At 39.1% G+C, this 19979-nt stretch overlaps 2 protein-coding genes across 3 annotated transcripts; one reads left to right on the forward strand and one right to left on the reverse strand.

The window, feature by feature from the left end:
• Nucleotides 1-1005: 1005 nt before the first annotated feature.
• Nucleotides 1006-4508, reverse strand: LOC116182809. Its single transcript, XM_031503351.1, has 2 exons — nt 4385-4508; nt 1006-1803 (listed from the first exon to the last, which is right to left on the reverse strand). The coding sequence occupies exons 1-2, from the start codon at nt 4430-4432 to the stop codon at nt 1300-1302; spliced, it is 552 nt and encodes a 183-aa protein (XP_031359211.1). The 5' UTR covers nt 4433-4508; the 3' UTR covers nt 1006-1299.
• Nucleotides 4509-10255: 5747 nt separating this feature from the next.
• LOC116182808 lies at nt 10256-11076 on the forward strand. Of its 2 annotated transcripts, XM_031503349.1 has the most exons (3): nt 10256-10415; nt 10498-10779; nt 10841-11076. In XM_031503349.1, exons 1-3 carry the CDS (start codon nt 10374-10376, stop codon nt 10853-10855), a joined length of 339 nt encoding a protein of 112 aa, XP_031359209.1. In that variant the 5' UTR covers nt 10256-10373; the 3' UTR covers nt 10856-11076. The 2 variants fall into 2 exon arrangements, with proteins under 2 accessions (XP_031359209.1, XP_031359208.1); XM_031503348.1 differs by having other exon boundaries at nt 10498-11076.
• The last annotated feature ends 8903 nt before the right edge of the window (nt 11077-19979 follow it).

Consider the following 19979-nt stretch of genomic DNA (forward strand, 5'->3'; position numbering starts at 1 on the left):
GATTTTGATTTTTTTAAATATCTCGTTTATTTACTAAGATATGAGGGGTGGTAAGTTTTCAAATTGTCACCCTGTATACGCATAATTGGGGGCGCATGTCATTCCAGTTTACGACACCGAAAGAATTTTATCTACTCGTATTACATTTAAAGGCTTAGAAAGAAGCATTCAGTTTTATAAATTCGATGTTGAAGTTTTATTAATTTGATTCAGATATTTGATGCCAAGTATGGCTTTGTAACACAAGCCTTATATCTTTCTTTGCTCAATGTATGGAACTGGACCCTGTTCTTCCGAAGGTAGTTCTGCATCATTCTGAACTGATCGCAATTTCTTCCTGTATTCTTTCCCCTCTCACTTACGCCCGGGTGGTGGTCGGTTTGAGTATCTGCTGCACTCGTTGGTCATCTTCGATAGTAGAACTCATGACACTGTCATTCCTTGAAGATTGAACAGAGATAGCACAGCTATATGGAGTGTAGGAAGCCCTATGTCTCAATCTACCTACTACTAAGGTAGATATGTTTTACTGTCCGTAACGAAGCACATAATGTGCTACGACACGCAGCGCTTTCTAGTACCATTGAATAAGTAGTCATTACTTATTCCATGTTAGTACCTATAAGTGACCGTGTTGTGGAATTTGAGTACGCGTCAGTTTATCCACTCAATAGTTTTAAATGTCAGTGCTGAAGCAGATTATTTATAATGCTCGCCTGGAGAGAATACCGGTCACAGAACAACTGATGCCGGTCTACAATCGTCTGTAAAAAAGGCCAATTCACATCATCGGTCAGATCACGGTCCGATCAATTATTGTAGCGTGTATTTCTATGAACATGTTCTGACCGTGACCTGGCCGTCAAATATGAATATTCCTATTGAATGTTACAATATTTTGAGCGGAGTGTCACCCGAACTATGGTATGAATTGGCCTTAATAGGTCGTAATCCGTAGGATCGATGAAAAGAAGTAATTTTGTCATGCGGTTAAAAATGAAGAAATAAAAATAAATTGGGTATTTTTATTCAAAGCAATAGACCAGATTACTAATTTGTGTTGCATGTGCCGCCAGGAAGATGTCCCTCCCTTAAAAAGTCACACTCTTTACAATTTATTTTATTAAACTTAGTCTCGTGGACAGTTTCACAATGATGCAGATGGTGGCATAGATTTTGAAGGAGAGCATAGGTTTGTTTAGTCCTTTTACAGCTTTAGCATATGTGCGCGAGCTTAAGATTACGAAGATTGCAAACATTTTTTATCAGCTACATTCCTTTATTTGGCCTCTCACAGTGTCATTTATGATAATAAGTACCTAAATTGTTGGAATACCTCCGACCATTCTGCTTTTGAACGAACTTCTTCAGCTCCTGAAGAATGCAATTTCTCACTAATACAACTCTTTGTCCGTGAGTATATCCGCCCAAATCCCTGCAGATCATTACAATTCTCGATCCTTCCATTTTGCTTAGAAGTATGCCCGGTCCTGTGTCCCCCACATCTCTGCCCATCGAAGCACTTAACGCCTTCTCAATCGCCTCGTAGTTAATCGCGCCATTATAGCTTTGAAATCGCTTATTCTTCCACATACAACTCAAAAACTCATTATAGCGCGGATTGTCGATGGGAATTAGATTTAGGTGGCTGAGTTCTTCGATTGACTTAATTTCGAGGTAGGGAATCACAACCAAGTGGACAAACTCCTGTTCCTCGTAATCAAAGTTAAAGCCGTATGGAAAACATTTTGCATCCTCTAATGTTAGATGTGTTACGTCTAAAAGTCCCTTTTTAATTTGATCCTGCAACAAAAATTATAGATATTGGTTAGAGTATTTATAGGTCCTTAGAAGTGTATGAAAAATCATCTGTGTGTTACATGTGTTCAATGGTAAAGCGTTGGGCTATAATTTTTAATCTGTGGCAGAGATGGCAATCACATTCACCAGTTTCGAGCATTCTGCCGTATTCCTGCACTTTTCCGTATTCGTAAGGAAAATCCCGGAGTAGTACAGAACAACTTAAGGCCTTCTGCAGGGGCCCCTCTAAAAAAGCAAGTGACCTACTCTGTAATTGGGCGAAAGCCTGTTGAGGGTCCACAACAAGAGAGAGGCAATAAATTAATTAATAAATAAATTACACCAGAAAGCAGATTTATAAAAGAAAAACTGCGTGATCGTTTCGTACCTGAAGCGAATGTTATCATTTATTCCATTTTTCGCTCTCTTTCGCAGCTTCGATCAAGAACGAACATATCTCATCCAGACCTGTCATTATTCCGTCGAGCTTGTCGTCTTCTAACACCTCTTTTTCGTAATATTCGCATTCGAAGTTTTGATCCCATGGACGAGTTGTGTTCCGTCCTCACCGTGTCTATACATATGACCTTTTATACGCATATTCTTTAATTATAGTGAGACATGGCTATTATTAATCCCTGGAGTGATATACGAACGGAAGAAGTTTTTTTATGACGTCCATTTATGTTAGACCAGCGTTATTACTAATATGCATAACGCTAGCTTACGATCTTAAATACATAAACTAATAATTTATTATGTGGGGCATAAACAGAATTCGGTTATGAGAGTAAAGGCGAAAAAGTATAATGTTGCTTTTCTAGCATGCCTGATTGTTTATGTTGTTCTTAAGGAATGGATATTTAACTTGTAAAGAAAGCGTTCAGGAGGTAGTCAAGCATACCCGTTAATTAGTATGAATCCACTGTAAGAATAATTCACTACAAGATAAATTCTTTTCAATTAACATTAATTTATTAAATTAGAGATTTATTTTATAGCTTATTTCAAATTGGCATTTTAATAGGTTAACCGCAAGGTTAGATAAAGCGATCACTTTAACCGCGAGGGGAGATAAAGTGAAAGAAATGATTGTACATTCTAATGACATTTGCCATTCTTATTTCAAATGGGACGGGTAGTTTAAAGGAAATCAAACGATATTTATACTTTAACAAATGTCAACACAAATAAGATTCATCCCCCATTCATTAACGATGTCTCTACGGAGAGGACGTTTTTGTAAAATATTAAGAAGCAGGGGATCTAATCCACTGTGCTGCTGGTGTTATTCAAAATTCTAGTCTACACATTTTTCCAGTTTTCCACAACAAAAGAAGGGAGAAATATGCAATTTTAAAAATTTTCTAAGAAGTGAAACGAATTGAATATTTAATTTCATCGTATTCTATCGCACCTCTGGTGGTCTTGAGGTTTGCAGTTGCGAAAAATAGTAGCCAGTGATGAGACTGGAACCTCACCAATCGCACCGATCAATGTATTTTATTTTGTCCACAACTGTATTTAATCACACACTGGGTAATAACTTGTCAACCTAATTAATATTTTACGTGACTTAAATTATCCACGGCCTTCTCTCGATCAAAATTTTGTTGTTCTGTTCTTCCTTATTTAAAAATATAATTTTCATAGCCAAAAGGATAGTTTCCTATTTGCCAATCATTTCCAAAATCTTTTCAACTTTTAGGACCATTAGAGGGAACATTGGTACAAAAGAAATTAGGGCAGAATTAAAAACTCAAAACCTTCCCCATGCGTCTAAATTTATTGATTAAATTGTGGAATAAATAGTTGCGACTAGTTTTATTTCACAATTTAGTCAATAAATTTAGACGCATGGGGAAGGTTTTGAGTTTTTAATTCCACCCTAATTTCTTCGATGTCCACCCCATTTTGAGTTTAAGAAAACATGGATACCCTCAATTCATTGGTACAAAATTTCAGCCAAATCGGTCTGCTCCTTAGAAAGTTATACGTAATTCAATAAATATCGATTTTATTGCTAAAAAGGCATTTGCCATTTTCGAATCTCTTCCAAAAACTTTTCATCTCTCAAGAGCATTTAAGGGAACATCTTTCAAATCTCAAACAAATCGATCGGGTAGTTTCGGCTGAACCTTGTTTACCGTTTTACCTCACGCACTTACTCACACATACGTACATACATTTTTTTTAACCCACTTTTTGGGACTCCAGGTACCTTGAAACGTAAATATCCGGTGAAATCTCAAAATCGAAATTTGAAGTGATTTCAGTAACTCTCCATTTTTAATTGGTGAGGTTAAAATACCGAGCCGTGGAAGTGGGTTTTTGAATAACGGTCACATCAACATCTGTTCTATCAAAAACAGAACGGAAAGTCGTAACTTGACGAGAGGTTCGAAAAAACGATATTTGTGTTGCCTATATACGAGTATTCAAGAATTCAAGATCATAATCTACGTACACCCAACTTACAACAAAAAAGGGTTTTCAAATATTTCATCAGTCTACTATTACAAATTTTGAACACATTATAATTGATTGTATCCTGAAATATTTTGTCTAATACTTTACTACTTACATTAAATAATAACGTAAATAAAATTAACGAGTACACTGATGTATACATCTTCTGTTATATCTAACTAGACTTTGTTCATTATTCAAAAAATTTAGAACAACCTCGACCGCATGTTATAGGTCAACACCGTGATAATGTTATCGCTTCATTCACAGCCTTCGTTAAATTTTCCGCTTCCTAAAATTCATAATGGATACCCTCCCCCACCTTCTTCATGTGTTGATTAAGAGGGACCATGTACGTCTTTACCCCGAATCTTATAAAATTGTAATGAGGGTGTATCCTTTATGTTACCATTGCCTTTTAATTATTGTAATGAACATCATTTTTCGAAGAAACCATTCAGTATGTGTATATTTTTGATCTACGAATTTGGAAGAATCCAAATTATACTTAGTTACACGCCGAAAAAGAAATGCATATTATACCTTATCTTATTACGCTTTTGGGCCATTAATGTATTCCAAACGTGTTATAAGCTATTCGTCTGCTCGTCCGCCTGTCGTTAAAACACTGGAAAATCGTAAAAAATTGCTGGTTTACGGTAAAAAATTAGCTAGGTATATCATCGTCAGTTTCCTGAGATAAACGGAGTAAAAAGAAGCACCAATTTCTATAACAGAAATAGGTTTCGAAAATAAACTCGTTGCAAAATTCAAATCGCCGATAATTAATTTGGGTTTACGAGCAGTTAACAGTAACATTACTAATCTTGATTACACAAAAGAATATACTTATTGATTAGCTATTTGCATCTTATCATCGTTGAGCTCTGCGATTCCGAAATTCATACTAAAATCGCAATGTACTCAGTTTCTGCGCGTTTCTTTCGCAACATTAAAGTGAGTTGTCACGTGAGGACGTTTGCTAATGTCATCCTGAAAGTTGTGCTTATTTGTTTATTGCTATTGCTGTTCCATGTATGTTAAATTTTATTTCTTACAATTACATATCCATTACACAGGTTTTTAAGTGCGCCAGAATAAGTGAGACAAATTTATCACGTTGGCATTGTCGATTTGACCGAATGAAATGTCACCCAACAACTGTCAGTATATGAAATCAAAATTGGTATGTTCATTGATCTCCTTGAGACTATTTCAGGCACGCAGAGTAGCTGCATCGTGTTTAAATACAATAATTATATACAGTGATATTCTGTAGAAGTAGACATAGGGATTTCCTATGTCTACTTTTACATGATAAAAAGTCTCCTGAAACACGCCTAATTTTATGCAACCAAAATAACTTTTTGAAACAAATAAAGATCTGGCTGTAAAAGTAGACATAGGAAATTCTTATAGGAAATCCCTATGTCTACTTCTACATGAGTATCACTGTAGATATTTATACGATGTTCAGATAATTAAACTAAAGAGGCATTGCACTCCATTTCTATTATGACAACATAAGCCACTACAACATGGTGTAATAGTTATTTATTATACAAGACGATAAAGGGATATTTTAACCATTGAGTGAAAGATGTGAACTTTCATGAGATGGTTAGTTTCGCTTTATCGTCGTGTATAATACAAAACTTTATTTTGTAGCAGACCCCATATAAATCATTGTAAAGATTCTGACAATTCTGAATTTAATTTAGAGACGTCAAAAATAGCAAGCTTAGGTTCTGCCGTCGCAACGGTTTTCATACAAACAGAATAGCCACATGTTCTGAACGTCATTTTATATCGTGCATTTGAAATAAGAATGACAGATGTCATTAGAATGCACAGTCATCTGTTTCACTTTATCTACCCGGTTAAAGTGATCACTTTATCTATCCTTACGGATAAAAACGGCTTGGCCTACTCATTCAAACCTACTAAAATGTCAATTTAACATATGCTATAAAATAAACGTACTTTATACGTCGTCTAGTGTAAAAACAGTCACAGGTAGCAACCCACTGCAAAATTAATGCCCTTTTCTTCGCATCGGCTAGTTATAGATGAACATAATATAGTAATTTGTGTACACCTCAAAGGCGATCAGTTTTGCAATGAGCGGCAGCGACGGACCTATGGGGGGGGGGGGGGCAAGGGGGGGCAGGCTGCCCCTCCAATACTTAACTAGTTGGCAATTTTGACAAGAGTTGGTAATTTTCATTACCAGTTGGCGAATTCCGCGAAAGTAGGTAAATCGTAAATGTGATAAGTCGACTATTGAAGGAATAAGAAATTTTGGCAAAATCTATAAAAAAGGACTCTTTAATAGGAAAGTCACTTCCTTCTTCTTCTACACAAGGTTGGTATTTTGGTAATGCTTTTAATTAGTATTAGAGACCGTATACTGATATCTTACATTTTCTACATGATTATTAGAAATACCACTTAATACTTAATAGATACTACTCCGTTTGAGTTGGAATTTTTACAGTTGAGTTGGCAAAATGTCATGTCTGCCCCCCCGATTTTTTTGTCTAGGTCCGTCCCTGGTGAGCGGCCACCTGCGATGATTGACGTGACTGCTTTTATCCTAGAAAAGAAATACCTTCATACTAATTGTTTCCTTCTAACCATTCGTTTTTATCGAATAGTAATTGACTATTGTACAATTTGCATTTATAACTTCATATTTGCTGCATGCACATTTAAATTGTGGAGCGTGGACCATACGTTTGTATACCAGTAACATGCGCTCCCCAGTGGTTTTCAAATGTCTAAGCAACCCCGGATAGACGCATTAGTTAGTATTCATTTCTTCTATCGATCATGATGGAAGCAGCAAATTAATGTTACTATACCGCTAATTGTTTCAGAAATGCTTTCCATCAGCTCCACATGAAACTTCACTGGATCCTCGAGTTGAGTACTGTATCCAAGAAGATACAAAGATTAAAAACATACAAAAACAGTATATCCGTTTGCAACTTATAACCGGGTTGTACCTATACGATCTTAACCACTTTGCAAATTTGCAACTGATTTCATCGACAAACCTATCACATGATACATTTCTTGAATGTGCTTGGATGGAGTATAAATATATAAGTAGGAGAGGGGAATTCAAGCTTCACAACATACAAGTGGCACTACAACACGCACTGGCGAACAAGATTGGAAAATCAAGATTAGTGATGAATATGAGCAAATTTACAGCGAAGAGTATTATGGACGAATGCGCGAATGTGACAACAAAAGCGAGAGCACTGAGTTCCAAAATTGTGTGCATTCAAAATTGTATACATAATCAAATTCGGATGTTAATATCTTAAGTGGTCAAAAAGATGTGACATGTAATATTTAAATTAAACTTATTAATTAAAAAAAATTGTTAAATTTCATAATGTTGGATACGAAAACATGCAAACAATTTATGAGCGGCAAATTCAAATACACCCAATGGCGACGCTACTGGTAGAACTTCTAGCCATTGTGCCTAAAAAACATGTATACACGACACTAAGTTGCTAGGAGACGGCTGCGCCCTAGTGCTTCAGCTGTCTAAAATAAATCCAGTGAATAGAGAGGGGTTACTTCACAAAAGGTCCGGTAGTTCTAAATTTGTTATATGTTGTCTAGGATGGTTAATTAATGTACCTATTCATCTTTCTTCGCGCCTGTCCAAAAAAATTGACACTTTCTTCAGAATTTTGGTTATACTCGTACCTTTGTTTTGGTGCATTTTAGGGACAAAATGTCGTAGAGACATAAATTTCCTATAAATGTCCATAAAGTTTGTTTCTTGGACAGAGTTTCAGAGAAATAGGAAGGAACACAATGGCGGAATCACTGTGTCAAATTGCACAGCTTAACAACGGGAACTATATTTCATTTAGAATACAAATTTCAATTGCTAATGAGAGGAAAGGAGGTTTGGCACATCATTGAAAACATCCTCCGGGACCAATCACTGAAGAATTTAATAAAGCTGATGAAAAGACAAGCATAACGATGTTGACGATGACAAAATTCAACACATTCGCAACGGCAAAACATTCGTGGAATGCTCTCGAAGAATTTGACCAGAAGGACTCAAACAAGCAACAGGGTTATACGTCTAATTATACATCAACGCCTTGAGGAAGGAGGCAGTATAGAAATTCATTTTGGGAAAATGAATGAATTGTTTCAGAGACTGAAGGCAAAGGTTGGCGAACACAAATCGGAATTTTTCTTGTGTGCAACATTGTTGCCTCAATACCAGAGAGCTAGGATGGAATTGTTCGGGCACACGAAGCGCGTGATGAAGAAGAATTGACGGCAAATGATTGCAGTACCTTTTCGGTAGTAAAAAGACAAAGGAATAAAAGAATGCTCTAAAAAGTAGGGTTATCACATATTTATCGTTGCGCACCTACCTTTGGAAACTGTTGCACTTGTTCCACATTGATTCAATAGACCCTAAAATAAAGAGCGTAGACAACAGGCTTCACTTATTTGTATGTACAGCAAATACAATAACAACAATAGGTAAGTCTCATCTCTATTTTATTAAATTCCGCTTAATAATAATAATAATATCAATAATAATATAACAGCATCAACGATCCTCGTTTGCGAAATTTAAATAGGGCGAACTTCAGATACTAACGGACATCCAAGAATGTACGCTAGCCCTGCTCTTCCACAAGGTACTAATGTATGGTCATGTTTCTGAACAAATCAGGTAAGCTGTTGTACAGTTTAGATAAGGAGTTTTATTATCGGACGAAATTTAATTAACGCACGTGTTCTTATCGTTGCGTTGTTAGAAGATGTGGATGTTTTACGATGTGCGCGTTAATTGGGTGTAAGTGGGGACGCGGGACGAGGTCCTTCAAAGCTGTGATTATAATTATAATCTGATTGTGACCGGCGGTTGATTTTTATTCAAAATTCTGTGGAAAAGTTTATTTGATCAACGTAAAAACGAGGCTGGTACTGATAGCTGTTAGTTTTTTCCGCGACGGGTAAAGAGCTTTTAAGTTAAAGTTTACGCTAAATCTGAGACAGTTTGCTCTAGTTGGTTTAATAAAGACGCAGTTCGGCGGTTTCGAAGTAAAGCGATCGAGTTCGAGTGTGAGTAAACAAAGCGGTTGTTGGCTTAGTAAAACGTTTCTAAAAGGTTTGCCTTTCATTTAAAGTTAAAAGTTTTTAACGTCAGAGCAGCCACGGTTAATTTTTTTCATCTTATTGAGTTAGCAATTTCGAGTTCGAGTTCAGTTTAATAAAGACAAAGTGAAGTTTCCCGAAGCTGCCAGCGAGTGTCTTTGTGTTTGATAAGTGCGTCCGAATATCGCAAACCTTTTACGACCAGATTATTTGGATTACTAGAGAATAAATATATATATAATATAATATAATATAATATAATATAATATAATATAATATAATATAATATAATATAATATAATATAATATAATATAATATAATATAATATAATATAATATAATGTAAGGTAATGTAATGCAATATAATATATGGTATAATATAATTACACTTTGCTAAGTTCTAAGACCTGACATCTACTATGCATGATGAAAACGCATTTTTAGTAATACAGATCAGTATTTTATTATACAGCCAGCTATAACGAATATAATTGCGTACTTTTCAAAAATGCGCTTAAAAAAAGCGCTGTTCTAAACAGCATCAAATTTGTCATGTGCTCACGGCAATTCTTTTGTTAGTACGCAGCTGATATTTTCCAAAAATAAATCCTTTTGGTGGCCCCTTTCTCACACCTGTAAGCTGATGCGCATTACTCAGGTTGTGTGAATTGCAGAATTTGAGAAATAATTGAGCATTTAGATCCCATTAAGAAGCTTAATTTAAATTTGTGTATCGTTAATTGAATTTCCCTTTACATAATGTAAGTCCTTGCATTTCATAACGATTGACGATATTACCACAGATGTAAATATATTTACTTCTGCGATATTACTCACTAAAATCACTTTATCAGTAATGACCTCAATATTCACTAACCTTGCTAATAAGTTAGCCTAGATTCGAATACTAATACGAAAATTATTCATAAAACACAAATTTATCACTAAATATGAAGTGCGCGGCGCTGATTTTGCTACTGCTAGGAGTACAAGTAAGTTTTACCTTTATAGAATTATAAAACGACATCAATACCAGTCTGCATAACCGCTTTTAATGTATTTATTTTCTTTCAGGATGTATTTTCCGAAATATCGATTCAGAAAATGACGCTGGATCCCCGAACCGAGTACTGCATTAAAGAAAAGGATAACATAGGCAATCTTTCTCTAAAATACGCTCCTCTACAAATAATAACCGGGCTCAGTCAATATCGTCTTAGCGTTATAGGAAGTTACGAGTTAATGCCATCGATAAACCCCTTTTTCAATGAGTTTCTGAAATGTGCCTGGATTGAGTACAACTACCTCAAGAAGTCGGGCGACGTGCTGTTTGAAAATATAGAAAAGTCTTTGAGGTTAGCATTAATAAAGGAAGTCGGTGAGACGGGACCCGGTATCAATTTGAGCAAATTACAAGCTAAGAAAATTATAAGTCAATGTACTGGAATTTCGGGAATTACAGTCGGTATTAAGGTGGTTCAGATTCAGAATTGCATACACAAACAAATTCAGTACCTTAACCAACTATAGCTGTACACCTAGAAGTATTTCCGATTAGTGAAGTAAAATTGAATTGTTACTGATTAGGTTAAAGTATAATTAGTTAGAAAAGTTTTGTAAATTACGCTTTATGCAATAAAAGGTTAGCTGATTTCTGGGTCCATTTTTTGGGAAATTAGTATTATCGGTTACAGCCCATTCAAGGTAAACCTTTATGGATGCAGAACAATAATTGAATTTTACTCAATTAAAGCATTTTGACAAAACTTTATGGATCAGGGGTTCTCTAGCACTCTATTCTGCTAGTAGCTTGAGAAGGGCAATACAATCAACGGAACTATTCTGCAGTTTTGGACCGTTTACAGACATCAATTGTTGAAAAATGGCCTAGATTAGCGATTATTCCATTCACAGGGGAGCCCAACCAGGCACAGCAAAGGCATGCCGTCTTTCTCTCGCAAGAAGGTTTTGAACCCGTTCCTCTCAATAAAGGACCCTGTTTAGCCTAAGTTGCTTCACCTTCCCCAGTTTCAGATCGCTGTCACAAAGGAGTTAATGTCTGTCTCTGATCAAGGCTTTACAGTGACAGGCCACATACTCGGTAATTTCATCTGCCTCGCCACAGCTCCACAAGCCCAATGTAATACAGGTGATAGTGCCCCGTAAGTACACCGGCGATCTTCCTAATCTGGCTTCTATTCCGTGTTAGAAGCTTAGAAGACCCAGATTTGCCAATGAGCTCTGTTAAAGAGACCCTGGACTGTCTGAATCCAGTTCCTTGTTGCTACTCTCACCCAGTCTTTAATTCTGGCCCTGACAACGGAAGGAGCAATTCACGATTGCTCACACGATTCGGATATTGTGCGCCGGTGCACCCATTCGGTTGAAACCAACCAAATTTTGTATTTTTTGTACTGTACATCATTGTATTCGTAATAAAAAATGCTACACGCGCGCTCCTTTCTTATTATCAATATAGCACGGACCATATAAAAAATAAGTTGATGATGATTTCACCGAAACGAAACGTTGTATTGAAAATCTCTCAACGCTGTCTTAAAGAGGTCAAAAAGTGGCAAGGAAAAAGTGATTTTTATTTTTTATATTTGTTCAAATAAAAGCAGAAAAAAAAGAAAGGATAGGTAAATATCGATTTTTTCTCAAATTTGATCGTCGTCGTATCTTGCCACTGCATCCTGGAGAAATAAGAAATCAACCACTGGAAAGTCACAGCAGGAGACAACTGAGCGTCCAGCTCTTTCGGCCCATCCCGCTACCTCAGAAGGCTCTGACCAAAGCGAACCTCTACTGAAAATACCTGATCCACAGTAGTGAAAAAGTCCAAAAAACCTAGGTAACAGGACAAAAACTTCATCTTCGACAAGAAGCAATGTCCAACCGATGGAAATCCTACTATAAGGGTGGCCCCGAAGAAAGCATATCTGTTTGTGTCTAGACTGCATACAGAAAAAACTAGCGAAAATCTGCAAAATTTTCTTATAAATCAATTCCCGGAAGTGATCTACGAGCAAGTAAAAATAACTTATGAAACGCATTACGCTTCATTTAAAGTTACAATTGATTTTCAAAATTTAGAAAAAGCGACGTCTGTAGAGCAATGGCCATATGGAAGCAGAGTTAGTCGTTATTTTCTTCGGCGCACCCCACCCCCAATTGTTCCATAAATATACCAACGTTAGACAAGTTTAGGCTATTGCATAAATTAGGTGGAAGCCATGGCAAAACTGTGAACTAGTTAATGTGAGCACGTTTGATTTTCTATCAACGAACTGTCGATCACTGTCGGAGGATAAAATCAATTACATTGCATATGAATACAACCAATATCATTTAAACTTTCTGTGTCTTATAGAAAGCTGATGCAACAACGATAACGTCGGAAATGTGTATTTCCCTGGTTTCAAAAAAGCATCACACTATTCCAGATCAACCCATAAAGGCGGTGGCGTGGGAATTTGGTGCCGTGAAAATGTCGACATAATCCCCATTATTATTCTTTCATGTTACAGGTCGCCCACTGGCGATTTTAACGAATTCTATTATTAAACTAAATGCTGTCTTAAATAGTTTGTTCGATCAAAAGAGCCGCTTTATATTATCAAGGGACCTGAATGTTGGTCCCACACGAGACGATAGACTGTTCAATATGTTACGTAATTTACTACTTTCATACCATGTATATAGTCTAGTGAAAATACCCACCAGAGGAGATAAAACTCTAGATCACATCTTTACTAGTCTTGAGCCGGTGAAATATGTAGTAGAGGAAAATATTATATCCGATCATTTTACTATACTACTTAACTCTAATATAAAGGACACCACATATGTTAAAGGCCCCCGAGGACGCACCAGGATCTTTACTAAAAAATCAAATAGGTCAGTTAGTTGGAAAACTAACTAACGAAAATTGGCTTTCAGTAACCACTGCGGTCTGCGGAGGAGTTAGATGTGGCATTCAATAATACGATCATGTATTTCCGAATCAAGATGTCACCAACACTAACATCAAAAAAGGGTGGGTGACCAATGAGGTGAGAGTTTCTGCTGCTAATTTGAAATCCCTATACGCAATGCAAAAAAATATCCCATTATAAAAACATTCTACTTAAAGAAAAGAAATAACATATGGTTCTTGTCTCAACAGATTCAACACACGTAAAACTAACATATACAGCACAAAATTCTAAGCTCAGATAATATCGGCAAAAGTACGTGGTCGTTTATTAACCACAATAAGGCCCAAAAAGACACTCAACACCACTCAAAACTATAAATGGAAAATACGCGGTACATTGATGATCCTGAGGAGGTTGCCAATATTTTTAATAATCATTTCAGAAACGCTTCCCTGGACACGATACACTCGATAAAAATAACAATCCTTTACTTTAAGCACTAGTTCTAATTAGAGAACAATGTATCTATGCCCTTTCTGTGAACAGGAACTAATCCAGTTAATCAATAACAAAATAAAAAGCAAAAGATCGGCAGACTGACTGACGACTTTCCTTGGTTCGTATAATCTCTCACGTAATTGTGAAGTCCTTAACATATTTAATTAATTTATCCTTTCTTACTGGCGCTTTTCCAGAAGCCCTTAAACTGGCAAAAATTATCCCAGTTCACAAAAAGGGGAATAGTAACACTCCAAACAATTTTAGACCTGTCTCTATAACATCCGTCTTCCCAAAAATGTTTGAGTATTGATTTTTGGATAGACTAGAAAGATTTATTGTAAAATGCCAAATATTAATACCTATACATATAACTAGCAATTCTTTTCTTCTACGATACAGTGCTTCAGTCGATAGGGAAAAAAGAACTGCCTATTGGGATATACTGCGATATTACTAAAGCATTTGACTGTCAACCATAATTTACTGTTACAGAAATTGTCTTGCTACGGCGTCAGAGGCACTGCCCTGAAATGGCTAAAAAAGTTTTAAAAAAACCGAACGCAGTATGTCTCATTGCGACATAGTAATAAGGAATACACCACTCATAAAGCTAAACGTGGGTACACCCCAAGGGAGCATTTTAGCACCGATGCTCTTTACACTATTTACAAACGATGTTCTGAGCTGTATCCCAGTTGATGCAACTCTCACTATATGCGGACGACACGGCCGTGGTGGTTTCACACCCGGATGGAAGTGAATTACGAGCAAAATGTATATTAACAGTTGAAAATTTATCTAGATTGTTTGAGAATAATCTATATTATTCCCCTGATTATTCCTAAATCATAGCAAAACGAAGTTTTTGCAATTTCACAATTACCAAAATACTAATACTCTTGACATTAATATTTCTGTTAATGATGCTAATTTAGAAAAATCAACTACAGTAAAGTTTCTGGGTGTCGTACTCGATGACACTCTAAGCTGGAAATTCCATAACGAAAACTTAATTAAACAATTAAATACATGAATGTTATCGAGTACGCTACCTTAGGTACTATCTGGATGTGAAACAGCTTCGGATGTTCTACTTTGCCTGCATTAAATCACAGCTCAGGTATGGTTTGTGCCTTTGGGGTCGGTCATCCACCTTCAATCAAGTTTTTGTCACACAGAAAAGAATCGTTAGATGCATATGTGGTGCGAACTATACACAACCATGCCTATTTATCCTGGAAGTGTGTAAAATTATATATAAAAATAACCATAAACTTCTACACAACTGTGACATACACAAATATCACACAAGAAATAATAATGACTTCAGAGTGCCATGAGGAAGAACTAATGTCAATCAGTCCAGTCCATATATTATAGGAGTTCAAATTTTTAATAGTTTGCCAACTTTTTTTTTTTTTTTTTTTTTATATTATTAATGGGAATTAGGGAATGCCTATACGCACGCCCCCACTTGGGTCTATAGTGGAGGCAGTGTGGGGCTTGCACCCACTAAACCCCTTCTCCCTAATTCCTCTACATAACGTCCGGCCAGGCATCGCCGAGGGGCATTCTTCTGGCCATATGCATATTCGCGTCTTTACCCGTTTACCAGGCCTTCTTTCTCTCTGGTACCCACTATTTTCTGGCAGAGGCTATTAACTAAACGCCACTTTTCCTCGTCCGTGCACATAATGTTAATCGTGTTCTGCGGTGTTAAAGTTGTGCCTATGGCCCTATTGATCTCTGCCCTTTCACCATACCACCTCGGGCATTCGTAAATCGCATGCGCCTTGTCGTCCACCAATCCACAGTCTACGCAGTCTTCATTTCCTCTCTTCCCGATCTTGTGTAGGTATCTCCCATTTTCCCCGTGGCCGGTTAAAAATTGCGTGAGGGTGTAATTAACTTCGCCGTGCCCGCGACCTATCCATTGTCTAACGTCCGGGATGAGGGTTTTCGTCCAGGATGTCCTTTTATCCCATTGCAGTTGCCACTCCATGCATGTCCTCTCCTTTCCCCATTTATTGGCCCTCGCCTTCACCGCAATTTCTGCCGGTGGTATTCCGGCCACTACACAAATGTCCTCGGTTGCAACTGTCCGGTACGCGCACGCCACTCGGATCGCCAACTGTCTTAATATCCTATTGATAAGGTTCCTAGCATTCCCCCGCGCCAGCGCACTCGCCCACACTTCACACGCGTAAAACAACACCGACTCCACTGCACTACACAGTACACGCCTCTTGGAAGCCCTAGCTCCTCCTTTGTTGGGCATTATTCTATTGAGGGCCGTATAAGTATTCATGGCTTTGTCGGTCACATACCTAATGTGCTCTATGAAAGAGCCGTTCTTGTCTATTACGACCCCCAATACTTTAATAGCCTTCTCCGCTTGAATCACTTGGCCTAGTATATTCAGCGAGACCTCGCCCAGCCTCCTCCTTCCACACAGTAGCGCTACCTTAGTCTTTTCCGGTACCATCCGCAACTTTTTTTTGTCCATCCACCTTTTAATTAGAGTTACCGCTGCCTGTAATTTCTGTACGGCTGTCTGCATATCCCTATCTGCTACCATTACTGTAATGTCGTCCGCAAAACCAAGTATGGACACTCCTTGCGGAACGCGCAGCCTCAGCACTTCATCGTACGCTAAGTTCCACAGTGTGGGCCCTAGTACTCCCCCCTGTGGTACTCCTGCTTTCGGGCTGAACTTAAGCAGGCCTCCTTCCGGTTTCTGCACCTCAATAATCCTGTTTGTAAGGTAGCTCTTTATAATCTTAATTAGGTACGGCGGTGCCCCTTTTTCCTCCATTGCTCTGACTATATCCGGGTGCGTGACTGAGTTAAATGCGTTCTCCACATCAAGCGACGCCACGAGGCATATTTTCCTCGTCCTGCGTGTCCCGGTGTTGGCCAAGTTTCTAAATTCCGCTATCGCCTTAATCGCCTGCACCGTAGACTTTCCTTTGCGGAAACCGTATTGCCGATTTGCGATTTTACTCCCAGTGGCCGCCTCCAACCTTTGCTTAATGACTTTTTCAAAAATCTTCCCAATAAAATCCGTTAAGCATATGGGTCTGAGTTTTCCGTTGCCCTTGGGTATGAGCACCAAGCGGGATTGCTTCCATTCCGTCGGATAATGGCCTAATCGTAGGTATTTATTCGCCAGCTTGCTCATAATTTCCGGTACCTTCATAATTGTCTGTTTCACCACCACCGCTGGCACCATATCCGCTCCTGGAGCCTTGTTATTGGGTAGCTGTCTAGCCATAGCTATCACTTCAGTGTCGGTGACCTCCTCGAAATCGCCGTCAGCCGTGTCGTCTAGTGTCATCGCTTCTCTATTGGGGAAGAGGTCCTTCATCAGTTGGTAGAGAGTCTCGTCGTCCCACCCTACGAGGTGCTCCCTTCTTTTGAACTTTCCGGCCACAATTTTATACCCGCTTCCCCAGATGTCTTGGTCTAGTTCATCGCACAGCTTCTGCCAGCAGTTCTTCTTACTTTTATTTATTGCCTGTTTTAGGTCATCTCGGCAACTCTTAAGGGTAATCAGCAATTCCGCGAGCGGTTTGTCTGCCTTCCTTGCCCTCGTCACCTCCCTTCTCTGGCGTATACACTTCTTCCTCATCTGGGCGATACTGTCATTCCACCAGTAGGTGCCTCTCCCTTTGCATTTTCTCAGGGGCATTGTGGCTTCGCACATCCTTGTTAGCTCTGCCCTTAGCTGTCTCGCGTCTGGGATGCTCCTGCCTTTGAGTTTCTCAATTTCATTTAATAATTTATCTATATTCAATTTGTTAGTGTTCCACCCACTCGTTGGACCGGCGTCTTCAACCTTGTCTTTTATTTCCGATGCCAGTTGCCATGTTATATAGCGATGGTCACTTAACGTTTCTTCCTCCTTCACTTCCCAGTTCGTAATTCTCTCCCGCAGTATTTCGGAGCACCAGGTAAGGTCTATGTGGGAGCACTTCTCCCCGCGTACGAAGGTTGGTGTCTTCCCCCTATTCAGAATGGCGAGGTCGTAAGTGGCTGTCCATTCTAACAGGGTATTCCCTCTCTTGTTTGCTTTGGTCGAGCCCCACACTGGAGAGGCCGCATTAAAATCGCCGGCTAATATAGCACTTCCCACACCAAGTTTTCTCATATCGTTCCCGAGTTCGTCCAATCTTCTAACATATTGTTCCTCTGTTTCATTTGGTGGTAGGTATACGGTGAAGATACAAACTCCCTCTACCGCCACCCACGCGTAACCGTCCCCTGCTCCCACACTCTTTATTAGTAACTTTTCGTTCAACACTTTTATGCCCGCTTTGCCACTCACATCATAAACGTCCGCGAAGCGCACGGCTTTACCCATTTCCGACATAACCATAACGTCGATGTTAGCACTGCTAGCGGTTTGTACTGCTAGGTCATAAGCCACCTTCCTATTATTTAAATTAATTTGAAGCACCTGGAGCATCTGCCTAGTCATATGTAAATGAGGAGTTAGAATTGATAATGCCGGACGGACTGACAAGACAGATTAAAACAAAATAAAAGCGGGGTGTTATTGCCGCAAGAGCTATCGACTAGATGTATATATATCACAGGTATGATCACTGTCATTATGGCGGGGGTACCTTATTAATTAATTTGGTAGCCTTCCTACCTTTTTCTGCTGCCCTAATGGCGGCCTTAAACTGGGGGCATGCCATCGTCCACGGGGCATGACCGTCGACCTCGCAAACCGCGCACCTTTTCGCATTTTCACACTTATCTTTAAAGTGCCCTTGCTCCCCACAATTTAAACACCTATCCTTCACCTCTCGCGTCCCGCACTTCGTTTCTTTGCCGTGGATCCCCCAGCACTTCGCGCACTTATGTACCTCCACTCTCTTGCGTAGATTACACCTGGTGATCCCTATCAATAATTTGGAAATGGCATCCATGTTTTCCTCCTTGGTTCGAGGAACCAGCAATGTGGCAGACCTTTGACCATTAGCCGCTACCCTAATTTCCGAAACTTCGACTGTTCCTTTGGCGCCCTCCCCCAGTGCACTTTCGACTGCTACCTGGATGTCCTCTCTGTTAGTGATCTCATCCATATCTCTAATATAATAGGCCGTTTTCTCACCTTCCCCACGGACTCGGCACTGGGCGCTCTCCCCGAGCTCTTTAATTAGTTTTTCTTGCAGCTCGACCGCGTTCCCTTTATTTCTGTCTAATATTAATTTCAGATTCCCCTCCTTTGTCCTGTGAGTCGCCTTGAGTGCCCCTTTCTCACTACCGGCTAGCACGTTTCGGGCTCCCCTGAGAAGATCTGCATAGGTTTTTGCCTCGTCGCGTACTATAATGGCCACAGAGTCGGCAGTCCGTTTGCTGGGACCCTCTTCTGTAGGTGTCCGTTTTGGTCCCTCCATACAGTAACTGATGCACTTGTTGTAACATATGCACTCAGCCAATTTTCTCGATAACTCCTTGTATTGTGGGTTGGTAAAAATTTTAACCCTGGTTTGCTTGACCGCCAGTATTTTCTTTGATGCCTTCTCGATTACTTCCCATATGCACTTGGCGGCCTCCTCTTCCGACTTCCCCTCGATCGCTGCTAGGAAAAGGAATCTGTCCTTCCCCTCCTTCTCTTCTTCCTCTCCTTCCTCCATAATGGCTTCAGATTTCTTAAAAATTGTGGTTCCCCCTTTGTACGTCTGCACCTTTCCAATCTTCTCGCGGAATTCGGGATGCCTGCTGCTCATTTTCTCTCTCACCTTGTCTTCCGGGCCTTTTCCATATAGGATAATTTCATTTTCGAGCCACCCTTCATGTGCGTCAAGCTCGTTTCTAACTGTTCCCTTCGGCCACTCTTCTTTGGTCGTCGCCCATGCCGATTCGAATGTTTCGCAACCCTCTATTTGCCTTTGTAATTGGGACCTTTTAATTTCCTCTGCCTTTATGGCCGTACCGCATCTTGCGCAGTGTGACGTCCGCCTTGGCGACTCTGGTGTCGCTGTTCTCCCGTCTGCCTTGTCGGTATCTTGTGCTCTATTAATAAAGTTAACTACATCTTCGGCTGCCAGCTGAGATACTGCACTACTTAGCTCTGCGGTAACCTCCTTTATGCCTTTCGCAGTGTTGTTGCTGATGAGGCCC

The sequence above is a fragment of the Photinus pyralis genome, unplaced genomic scaffold (assembly GCF_008802855.1).
Source record: "Photinus pyralis isolate 1611_PpyrPB1 unplaced genomic scaffold, Ppyr1.3 Ppyr1.4_unclustered_Scaffold7698, whole genome shotgun sequence".
NCBI lineage: Eukaryota > Metazoa > Arthropoda > Insecta > Coleoptera > Lampyridae > Photinus > Photinus pyralis.

Excerpts from the sequence above, each read along its gene's own strand:
- LOC116182809 (XM_031503351.1), bottom strand. The coding sequence starts at position 4,432 with ATGTATACATCAGTGTACTCGTTAATTTTATTTACGTTATTATTTAAT. Across the intron at positions 1,804-4,384 it reads TATTTACGTTATTATTTAAT|GATCAAATTAAAAAGGGACT; the intron begins GTAAGTAGTAAA and ends TTTTTGTTGCAG.
- LOC116182808 (XM_031503348.1), top strand. The coding sequence starts at position 10,374 with ATGAAGTGCGCGGCGCTGATTTTGCTACTGCTAGGAGTACAA. Across the intron at positions 10,416-10,497 it reads TGCTACTGCTAGGAGTACAA|GATGTATTTTCCGAAATATC; the intron begins GTAAGTTTTACC and ends ATTTTCTTTCAG.